Genomic DNA, 12,104 nt, shown 5'->3' with positions numbered 1-12,104 from the left:
AGCATTGAAAGTGGAGTACAGTACTTCTAACATTTTCAATTCATTAAATAATTAATATCTTTGCACTTTAGATTTTTATTGCAGATATTGTTAATAATCCTTAAATATGCATCAAATAAATGCACTTTTGGAAAAAAGGTAACAAACCTAAATATAATTCTTTTAAGTTGTTCCTTTACTTCTTCCCTTGTTAGATAGGAATTCAGGTAAAATTCAAATTTTGGGAATGAACCGTACTGGATTACCCCAACTCTGACCTGCAAAGAAAAAAACTGCTTAGTTCCAAATGAATTAAAGAATAAACCTTTTATATTGACCAATACCTTTTCATATGAACTGAACTTCACTATACTAAGGGCATTGCTTGTGAAAGGTGCAATGATCAGCATTGTTGCTTTTCTATGATCAAATAACTAATGGACAAATAATGAACATCAACGTGCACTTACCAGAAGGGGAGGCAACTTTGTCTTTGAGAAACAGACACATTAAGCATATGGTGGATGCTAAAATATGTTTTGCTGAAATCCAAAACATAGTAATTGAAAAGGAACCCTGCTGAAATGACAGATGTACATGGGCCTAAAGTCAAGCATGAAGCATGTTCTGTGAGGAGAGTATCATCTCCCACAGGTATCAGATCTGGAGACCCAACTCTGAGTAAGCAAAATGTAGCTAAGGAATTATACACTTTCCAAGATGCACTTACTTCAAGGTGTGGCTGTGACCCTTTTGCTTGAGTTCATCTATATACATAAGCTTAAGGAGTACACCATCAGAATGAAGAAAGAATTATAAGGTGCATGTCAGTTAATGGTACACTGCTAATGGGTATGCCTCTTCAAGGGAAATCTTTTACCCAAAGACAATTCAAATTTCTTCTTATTTTACAATATTTCATAACAGGAGAATTTGGACAAAGGGGAACTTCTGCATATTTACGCGACAGTTTCAGAATGGAACATGTATTTTATTGAAAACTCCTAATGTTATTTTCCAATTGATACAAGTCAACATTTCATATCATGTTACATCCCATGTATAGAATAGAAATGGTGCTTCAAGAAATTAATTTGCAAAGCTCAGTGACGTCTCAAAGAAATAATGTGAAGATTTCCAGAGCATATAGGAAAACCTACTGAATATTTCAGCAGTGGTTGCTGGTTAGCTTTTTAAAAGCTGAAGCATATCTACATACACTACCCATGCCAGAATGCTATCATGGCCATGGGCCATTCACACATTCGAAAGGAATTTCATTCTTTTGCTCAAAACTACTTTCAGAATAAGAAGAAAGCCAGGTTAAAAATAGAAGAGCAGGGTATAAGCAGACAAGTCGGAGGAGAGATGGACAACAACTATTTGAACAAAGCCTGCTTCACTTCTTAATCACTTATTTTCAATACATCTTTTATAAATCTCTATACCTTCTGCTAACCTCGCAGCTCACCCTTCTCTCTCCCTCTCCCACCCTCAGCTTTGAGCTGAACTTTCACCATCGCCTGGGTTAAAAATCTGGAATAAATTCCCTCCTTAAGCAATGCAAATGTTCCTATACAAGAGTGACCACAGCAGTTCAAGAAGGCAGAACACCACCATCTTCTGAAGGACAAACAGGGATAAGCAACAAATTTTGGCTTTGTCAATGAAACTGACATATATGAAGGATTTTTTTAAAAAACAAGGTCCATGTGTTTAAGGAAAATACTGGAATATATACTGTTCCATCACTAACTGAAAAGAGGATGGTTTGGGTGTACTTCCTTTTATGCCATTCTAAATAAATACTATCTTACCTGAAGAAACTGAACTTAAGACATGGCTTCTCCACTGACATTATGTTTGCTTTAATCCTGGGATGCTTACACATCATTGTTTTTTGTTTATAACATTAAATCTATTTTGATGCGAAATCTGATATACAGGAACTCCTGCAAATTCCTTAGACTAAGAAAATGTTTAGCAATTAATTCCTGGTATAGTCAGGGTCAGTGTAGCCAGCATCTGTTATGTCCGTATCCAGTGGTACACAGATTGATGATTTATTTGACATGCTTTAAAATATTAAGGTTACTGGAATAACATATTTTTGGAATACTACAATAATTTGTTTGGAACAGAGCAAGTCTGTATTTTTCATATATATGCTTGTAATATGCCCCAGACAGTGAAACATCCTCAGAAACACCTGCTATCCTTCTTCAGAATTCCAAATCTAACCCTTACAGTGTAACCTTACTAAGTGCAGAATTAATCTGTTTGATACCATAATTGGAGGGGTTAGAAGTTAATATTCTGATGTACCTCTTAAAAAACAGAATTTCTATTTAACTTTAGCTTATTAAAAGATTTGATGTCAGCATCATTTCCCAATTAACCTTTGTTTCTGTAACTTACTTCTATGAGAAACCATGAAGACCATGACCCACACCTGAATTTTCTGCCATTTTATCAGTGTTAAAGTGGAACTACAGTGAATATCAGGAGGTAATTACAGGTTAAAGCTACAAGGCATGTGCATACTGATCCTGGATAGCTCCGTGTCCACTTTGGCATAGAAAGCTTCTTGAGTTCAACTTTGTTATTCATTCCCTTAAGTAGACTTGGTGTTTTATTTTAATGGGAGTTGAACACTCAAATCAACATCACTAAAAAATATAGAGTTTATGGCCACTATCATGTTGCTATTTGTGGGAGTCTGGTTTATACAACTTGACTGCTGTATTCCCTGCATTGCAATAGTGACTATATTTCAAAAGTACTTCATTGGTCAAATTTTGTGCAAAAATTTGTAGCTCGGGTGCTCGTTGTTGTGGTTGTGTTCGCCGAGCTGGGAATTTGTGTTGCAGACGTTTCATTCCCTGTCTAGGTGACATCCTCAGTGTTTGGGAGCCTCCTGTGAAGCGCTTCTGTAATATTTCCTCCGGCATTTATAGTGATTTGTATTTGCCACTTCCGGTTGTCAGTTCCAGCAACCCGCTGCAGTGGGTGGTATATTGGGTCCAGGTCGATGTGCTTATTGATTGAATCTGTGGATGAGTGTCATGCCTCTAGGAATTCACTGGTTTTTCTGTTTGGCTTGTCCTATTATAGTAGTGTTATCCCAGTCGAACTCAGGTTGCTTGTCATCTGCGTGTGTGGCTATTAAGGATCGCTGGTCATGTCGTTTCATGGCTAGTTGGTGTTCATGGATGCGGATCGTTAGCTGTCTTCCTGTAACAGCACACAAACCAACAGCTACTCTCAGACAACAACTCACCAGGACGAAGGATCCGATACCCAGCATGAGCAAAACCATTGTAGTGTACAAAATCCCACGCAAGAACTGCACAAAACACTACATAGGACAAATAGGAAGACAGCTAACGATCCGCATCCATGAACACCAACTAGCCACGAAACGACATGACCAGCTATCCTTAGTAGCCACACATTCAGGTGACAAGCAACAGGAGTTCGACTGGGACAGCACTACTATTATAGGACAAGCCAAACAGAGAACAGCCAGGGAATTCCTAGAGGCATGGCACTCACCCACAGACTCAATCAATAAGCACATCGACCTGGTCCCAATATACCGGCCACTTCAGCAGACAGCTGGAACTGACAACCAGAAGTGGCAGATACAAATCACTATAAACGCTGGAGGAAATATCACAGAAGCGCTTCACAGGAGGCTCCCAAGCACTGAGGATGTCACCTAGACAGGGGACAAAATGTCTGCAACACAAATTCCCAGCTCGGCGAACAGAACCACAACAGTGCTTCATTGACTATACCTGCACTATATAAATGTGAGTCTTTCATTTCACTCAATACATTCATGTTACCAGCTATGTAACAATAGATTTTCCTAATGATTTGACAAAATATTTGTCTCTTTCACATGAATGCTTCTTCATTCTTGCTCGAGGTACACTGATCAAGCATTTGGTAAGATGACATCTGACGCACAGCAATAAGCTGCTTTATTTCACTTTTAGAAAACTATACAGGACTGCACTCTATTAACCCCATGCTTACAGCTTGCCTACACATGACAATACAAAAGATTGGAAACACCAAATTAGCCTACATCAGTGAGTTATCTTGCTGAATTTACGTCCATACTTTTAAGCTCTTCGTGTGAACAGAAGTCCGCCCAGCTTTCTCATTAGCAAACCTACCTGGTCTTCTCGTAATTCAGTTTCAAACAACCTTGCCTCCCTCTATCTCTCATAATACCTCCATTGTCACATACTGAAAAGAGTCAGAAGACTTTCCAATAGAAATAAAAACAGAAAAAAAGCAACTTGACGATTTATCTGGACAATTTAACAGACTTCATACCCATTCTGTGGAGAAGATTAACACAAAGGAAGAGTACTTCTGATGCTGGGGAACTGACATAAATATAGAAAATGTGAAAAACCCATTGGACATTCAATCCAAGATCTTCAATGCAAAAATTTAGTTCTTCTCTCTTTACCACTCCTGCCCAACTTACTGAGTATTCCCTGTAGCTTCTGTTTTATTTTGGATTTTCATTTTGTATTGGACTTTCCATCTAAGCACCTGAAGCATTTTTACTAACCAGGTAAGGTACAAATTGATTATCAATTAGTCTCTGGGAAAAATAGGTTCTGCTTAGTAAATTAACCTCTCAGCTAAGTATTTTTTAAAAACTTCTGTGAATCACTTTGCAGAAAAACATTAAAATGAATTATTTCCAAACCTTCCCTATGAAAAGTTATTAAACATCCCTAAATGTGATAACTTCTGGGACATGGTTTTCCATTTATTGTTCTGTATAGCAAGGGTGTGCAAATATCAGAAGCACAGAACATGAGGCATATTGCAATCATTTTTGCACCAATAATTAAACGTTCCCTAAGAGAAAAGTTAATCAGAAGAACAAAGACCAGTCTGATCTCAGCAATTGATTAAAAACAAATGGTGATTCAAGTTTTTAAGTCCAGTTTAAATTGTTGTTAATTCCTTCTAACTTGTGATTTTTTTTACCATTTCACTAAACCTGAGATTGGATTTGTTCACTAGCATTACAGTCTTGTAGCTTCAAGATCATTCTGGGCGGATATGTTCATGCAGTGCAGAGGGACAACTCCATTATCAAACATCCAATTTCCAACCCTTAGAAAAGAGACCCTTTTTCAACAGCACCCAGTCTGAAGCTCAAATCTCCAATAACCCAGAGATTAAGAATCTTGTGCCTTACTGACCGAGTTAGACAGGCAGCTCACTGCCCAATTTCCAACTGTCAGTTATTTTAATCAACTTCCCCAGATGTGTTTTGACATACCTCTAAGGCAGGTTAGATTTAAACCCAGGTATTCTGGCCCGGAGACTGGTGTACCATCACTGCGCACCAAGAAAATTAATTTCCACCTCTTATATTGTCCACAGCTGGCATGGAAGCCAACTATATTGAGCAAATAACCTCAAATAATTGCAGTTTTTGTAGGAGTTAATTACAAAGACCTAATTTAAAACTTACTCAATGGACCAAAGATTTAAAGCAAGTCATTAAGTCTTAATACTGTATGTGTCAACTTTAAAGCTTTGTTGAATTCATTCAGTTTCAACTATCCACATTTTGTTATTCCATTTGTAAGGCCATTTTGATTTCAGGCAAAATTAGTCTTTTAAGCAGTTTCAATCAGTTGCTCTGACCTCGCTAAAGTTATTAATGACGATATTGAAAGTGTAAATACAATTTCCAGATATAGCTGCTAAGTCAAGCATTCTATTATTTTAAACATGCTTTCCAATTAACTAGATTTACCTTTTCTTGTGCATAGCGGGTAAATGGTTCATAAGGGGACACCCATAAAAAAACTGAAGGTGATAACTGCTGGGTTTTTTTGGGAACAACAATGTTTTTTTTTCACTGCATGAATGTGCAGTCACAGGAGCAGCCACAGCTGGGATTAAAACAGCTAGGGAATTGTTTTTGACTGGCCTGGATGCGATGGGCCAAAGGGTTTATATCTGTGCTGTGGTTCTCTACAACTCTGCATTTAACTCCAATCTTTCTCTGGTAGGTCCAGTGCCAAAGACATCACTGATCAATTTTTGTTTTCTTTTCAAACAGTGCACTGCCGTTCCTGCAGCCACTGATAGCCCCAGTTGTATTGGTCGTAAACTAATGAAAGGTGTCCACTTTCACATCACCCAATTACTCATCAGTTTTGATGTAGCAATTTGTGTTTGCTGCTGAACTCATTGATAAAGTGCAATAAAAAACAATTTCTAGATGCTTAGATCTGGTGCCAAGCAACGTCACCGGCAACTTATTTATATTTAGAAAACTACATTTGGGCCAATTCTTTTGAGGCGTATAAACAGATTGAATTTTCTTACTTTTACGTTGGGTACTGATTCTAACATTTTCTACATTAATGTTTTATTTTATCTTAAAGCTTCACATTTAAACAACTGTAGAATATAAAGGACTTGGACTTGGTTCCAGCAGTTCTGTGCAGGATAATAGGCAGTAAGACGCCAACACTGGCTTCGATCCATCTCAATCTCTTTCTCTCTACCCCTGGTGGTGTCCCATTCTTTTAGATTTTCCTCAAATTACTTAAATAACCATCCCTGTCCTCCTTCCAATCTGTTGGTTTCCAGTCAATTTTCATTCTGGCAGGGAATACAGCCAGGTGGTGAAATATGTGCCTAGTCAGTCTGACATCTCTGTCACAATATCCTGTAGGTGCTGCTAACTGGTTTAAATTACAATTTTAGAGTCATTGAGACCTGTAGCACAGAAAAGTGTCCTTTGGTCCATTGAGTCCACACCAGTCAAAAACAACAACCAAATTATTTGAATCCCATTTCCCAACAGATAGTCTGTTGCTTTGTATGCTTTGGCATCACAACAGTATATCTAATTACTTCTTAAATGTTATGAGGATTTCTGCTTCTAGATCTTCACAGGCAGTGAGTTCCAGATTACCACCACCCTCTGAGTCAATAACCTTTCTCCTTGCTTGCTCATGCATGTATCATAGCTCTATCCAAATAGATTATGTTTTGTTCTTCCATTCCAAGATTCACTTTCACACATGTATTGATCACGTCCTTATTATTAGCATTATCCACTTCTCTTTCCTTTTTGCCGGTCCGATCTAAATGTCAAATGTGGATTTCACTTCCCGTTGTCTCAAACATATGGATATCAGTTTAAATGGCAAGCCTAACTACTTTCAAAACAGCTCAGCAACAAGCAAAGAAACCTTTCGTTTCAGCAGCTCGAGCACTTTCTCCCCAGTCAGAATATTGCCTTGGGCAATAGGCTCTCCTAATATTGAACGTGATATTCCAAAGAGATATTTATACTTGAAACTAAAAAAATCTCTTTGATGACAAATAATGGACAATTCCAAATTGTGCCTCAGACACTATATAACAACAGTTATTCAGAAAACTGAACAAGTTGATGATCTTTATTCTAGAAAAGAGAGGACTATGATAATGGTCTGTCGACTATGAAAGGGTTCATTAGTGTGAACATAGAAAAGTTTCCATTCTAAAATTAAGGAGCAAAAATATAAGATAGTCATCAATAAATCAGGAATTCAGGAGCATCATCATCACTGAGAATTTACTCGACTTGGTTGAAGTGAATAGTATAGATACATTTAAGGGCAAGCTAGATGAGTATTAGAGCAATAGAGGAATGGTTTGCCATTAGGATGAGATGACATAAGTTGAGAAGAAATTCTTGTCGAGCTGAAGCAATCTGTTGGACTGAATGGCCTGCTTCCAGGTTGTTAACTATGATACAGCCATATTCAATCACAGTTTTGGGTTAATCAGAATATTGTGTTACCAACCAATACTTTAACAATTCTAGTGCTATTCCCTCAGAATTCCCTCAGCTGTTTGTTTTGACAGCTTTTACTAAATAGTGACTGATCATTTCAATAGCCAGCAATGGAAAATAGATCAAGTGATCATAGATATCATTCATTCAAAGTCTAGTCCTGGATGACTGTGAGACTATTTTATACACACATGTAGTGACAAAGAAAGCCTTTGAACTTACCCTGTCAGGATTTATATCAAGAGCATCACAAAGTTTGAATGCAACATGTTTGGATCTTTCGAAGCTGCCTTTGCCAATACTGTATGACCCATCCAGCAGGAACAACAAATCAATAGCTGCAGAGCACTGCATCACTATGAAAGAAATTGACTTGGATAGTTCACAATTGACATTATTTTGGTACAATCTGAAATTACTGACGATACTTATACACAGCTCAAAACAGTAAACTGAAGTATAAATTTCCAGGAATATTTTCTTTCGAAAAGTTCTAATAATGTGACCTATAAAACTCAAACTTTTAAAACTGATGTGCACTCAGATTCCAATACATTGTGTCATGTACTAGCAGGTGATTGGCTCTGATACCTGACAGTGAGATTTTTATTTCTTAACATGCTACTAATGGAGGTTTTGTTTTGGAGAAACAACAAAATAATCAAAAGGTAAGTTACCCAGCGATGTTGTTTAGCTGTAACAGAAACTGGTCAGGGTAGAGTCTGAATACACTGGCCACCTTCTCCAACATCCCCCTCCCCACAATCGTCACTACTGTGGAATAGCACATCAGGATGTCGGTGAAGTCAGAGATTTCAAAGGAGAGCAGTATATCTAAAGTGCACAATTTATTTTCAGAAACGTCTTATGATATTTGAAAAATGAAAGCAAACTTTCAATCTTTTGTTGCCTTTGATCCTACATCCTTTGTGTTGATAGCTAGTTTGTCAGAATTTTTAAAATGAACATTCATCTATGCCATTTGCACATGTAGAGCATTTTAAACCTCAAACCTCAGGGATTTGAGGATGGTACCAATATAGCACAACCCAAGTGAGCTGTGTATGCCATCAACATAGCCCATAGGTTGAATTCTCTGTCAGCACATAGATGTTTTGTTTTATCTGACTCTTTCAAGCTAAACCTGATGGTTATGTGTGGAGCTAAGCAATTTGATAAATATAAAATGTAATCACAGGCTTAAAATATATTCACATATTTTGCTGAGAGGGAGGGAGAACCTACTTTTCCTTCTCCCCATTTCTTATTTCTTTGGGTCATTGTCATTGCAATTTTCTCCAAACAAACTGGTTGGGTGATCAAATTTACCGGATTATTTGTGTTGTTCCTTATGATCTAGTTGCTGCCCTAACTCAGACTAATGAGCCAAGATAGCCACTTCATACAATGGTAATGGCTTCAGATGTTCCTCTCCATTGTCACTTACAGTCACCTAGAATTTGCTGGAGCAATGCATCGTGCACCAAACCCCTTTGAAGTGAGACATTTTGCTTCACCCTTTAGCTCACAATTGATCCATGCTGCAAGTCACTGTAAATGTGAGCTGACAGTGACGTGCAGAGGGCACTAGACATCTGACTCCTTTTTGAAATACACGTCCAACAGTCAGTCTCCTTAACCTACCAAGATCTAAGACTTGAGAAAGAAACAGAGAAAAAAGGGGCAGTAGTGTCAAGTAAAGCAGAGGAAGGGAGAGAAAGAATGATTGATTGAATTGAGAGGGAAAGAGAAAGTAAGGAAGATCTTAAATTTTATTTACTACTTCTAGGAATGAGGTTTCATTGTTTCCTTTCTAAACAAGAGAACTTCAGTGGCATTACAGGAACATGTATCATTACTAATGTAAATATACACATTAATATTCTAGTTTGAATCAGGGCAACAGCTAGATCATAAGAAACAACACAGATACCAACTGTTTCCTTACTCAATCCAGTAAATTTGATCACCCAATCATTTTGATTGGAGGAAATTACAATGACAATGACCCAAAGAAAAAAGAAATGGGAAGAAGGAAAAATAGGTTCTCCTTCCTTCTCAGCAAAATATGGTACCTTAAGCTGTGATTATATTTTAATCCTGTATCAGTTGTAACTTCACATAAATATGCTTATTAACTACCAGCCTTAACTTTCTGTAGCATGTTCAAAGTGTTACTTCATGCACAAATACAACAATTTAATGAAACTCAGGCACAGTAGAGTGAACTGGCATTTCCACAAGACCTGGATGATTTGTATGTTAATAACAGCACACATTAAATTCATCATTACTTCAACACAAAGTTATTTCTGTACCTTCATCAGTGGAATTTTTAAAAATACTGAATATATTTTTTTCAGGAAGTACTAATAAATCAAGCTATTGTCACAAGTGAACAGAAGCAAACATAGTAACAATCAGTTTGAATTTAGAAAAGTAAAAATTGGGGAGAGATATAAAATTAAAAGGAAGGAAAATCAATGTAATCTTTTCATTTTAGGAAAGTAAATCTGTTATGAAATGAAATAAATACATCAGCTTCCCAGACTTAATTCCACACAATCAGATTTTACCTGTGAAAGTATTCTAAATTATTCTGTCTTGGATATATATTTATCTAAGTAGTAGAATTAGGATGATGTGTCAAATGTATAATTAGGATTTTTGACTATAATATGAATCAACTTAATGTTTAACTTGAAGATCACTTGTCTTGAAACTGTTTTCAGAAATTCTAAGAATGCGTCACACATTGCACAATTATAAAGAGCAGGTAGACACAAAATTGTACTTGCAATTTTGAGAACTTTCTAAATGCCATGTGCTCAAAATGTCATCTTAGACCCAGGAAAAACATCACCTACATTGTCCTGCACTGGAAATCTTCACAACTGTTTCATGATCAGCGTCAAGTTTTTGCAAGCAAAAGGATGACAAGACTATAAAAGAGAGAGAGAAAAAATCCCCGGGTTAGAACTTTGCAGAATAGCAATCTTTTTCTTTATTTTCATGCAAAAACATAATGAAAATAAAAAGGCAGGATTATCCAGATTATCCATGCAACTTAGTGATTTCTTTCGATTTAATCGTCCAAGTGAGGCAATCAAAATGATATACAGTTTTTAAAAAATGTATTACATTGTGCAAGACAATGGAGGGTGGGTGGGGGTTGATAGTTTTACAGTTCACTGTTCAGATCTTCCACAAACCGTTCTCGGCAAGCTGCCAGTAACAGTGCAATTATTATTTTCTCTTGATAGTGGGTGACTATCATTCAAAAGCACTTCAATAAATGCCAAGTGACTTGAGATGTCTTGAGTTTGAGAAAGGTGCTGTTTAAATGCAAGCCTTTCTTTCTTTATCTCATTTCAAATTATTTTTGCCTAACTGTGTCCCACAAGATTAACCACAAAGCAAATTTGAGCAGATGTCTGTCATAAAGCCAGCCCACAAGCAGATGCATTTGGAAAACACAGCTCATGTTAGGTACTCTATGGTAGGAGACATTATATGTATGGGATCTTAATTCTGCCATAATGTATTGCAGATGCAATATCCTGCACATCCTTGCTGTTAATATTCAATATGGTATTTAACTGAGTGTTTACTCCTTCAAATTACCTTTTTAGCAATTTTAAGAACCCCTCATGCAGCCACAAAATCACAGCACACTGTTGCAAATAAGTCACAAGACTATAAACTCCATTGGTGGAAAACCTACCAAAAAGACCTTAATACTTCACAATACAAAAGTACAGCAGAACCTTGTATGCAGTTATAAATGTATATATTTGCATGTCTGAAGACATTATGATCATTATTCTTTTCTGTATAATGTTGGTAAACACTAATTTTCTTCTTTACACTGGAATCCAGCACATACAAACTTTTGAATTCCAGAGCAATGACGAGATCAAATAGCTTTGAAAAGTACACATGAATGTCCAGACTATTTCTCCCCCCATGGCGAAAAATCCGGGTATATGGAATGTGTGATAAAATAGCCTAAATAGATGTCATTATTGGCAACAATGCTCAATGAAGGACTGCATAATCATCATTTTTCTGCAAAGTTAAAGCCCATGGAACAAACATGATAGTGGCAACATGGATATAGTGTCAGCTGAGTTACAGGAAAAAAATGATGGCAGTGAACAGTTGTTTTTCAAGCTGCTGAATGTACAGATTATGGTATGCGAGCAAGTCCCACTTTTGACTCTTTTGCTACAGCCCTGAAAATATTCTCTCTTTAGGTACCATTCAATTTCCTTCTGAA

The 12,104-nt window shown here is 36.9% G+C and overlaps 1 protein-coding gene across 4 annotated transcripts in view; it reads right to left on the bottom strand.

Moving 5' to 3' along the window:
* vwa2 (von Willebrand factor A domain containing 2) overlaps positions 1 to 12,104 on the bottom strand; it is a 71,576-nt gene that overhangs the window by 43,327 nt on the left and 16,145 nt on the right. For all 4 annotated transcript variants that reach the window (XM_060842120.1, XM_060842121.1, XM_060842122.1 and 1 more), the window contains 3 exons: positions 10,693 to 10,767; positions 8,048 to 8,181; positions 148 to 257 (listed from right to left, as the gene is read on the bottom strand). In XM_060842120.1, the coding sequence (XP_060698103.1) occupies positions 148 to 257; positions 8,048 to 8,181; positions 10,693 to 10,767 (319 nt within the window). The remainder of the gene's footprint in view (positions 1 to 147; positions 258 to 8,047; positions 8,182 to 10,692; positions 10,768 to 12,104) is intronic.

This window comes from Hemiscyllium ocellatum, chromosome 22, assembly GCF_020745735.1.
Source record: "Hemiscyllium ocellatum isolate sHemOce1 chromosome 22, sHemOce1.pat.X.cur, whole genome shotgun sequence".
Lineage (NCBI taxonomy): Eukaryota > Metazoa > Chordata > Chondrichthyes > Orectolobiformes > Hemiscylliidae > Hemiscyllium > Hemiscyllium ocellatum.
Note: the sequence above shows the minus strand (reverse complement) of the source record. Positions and strands in the feature narration are given on the sequence as shown.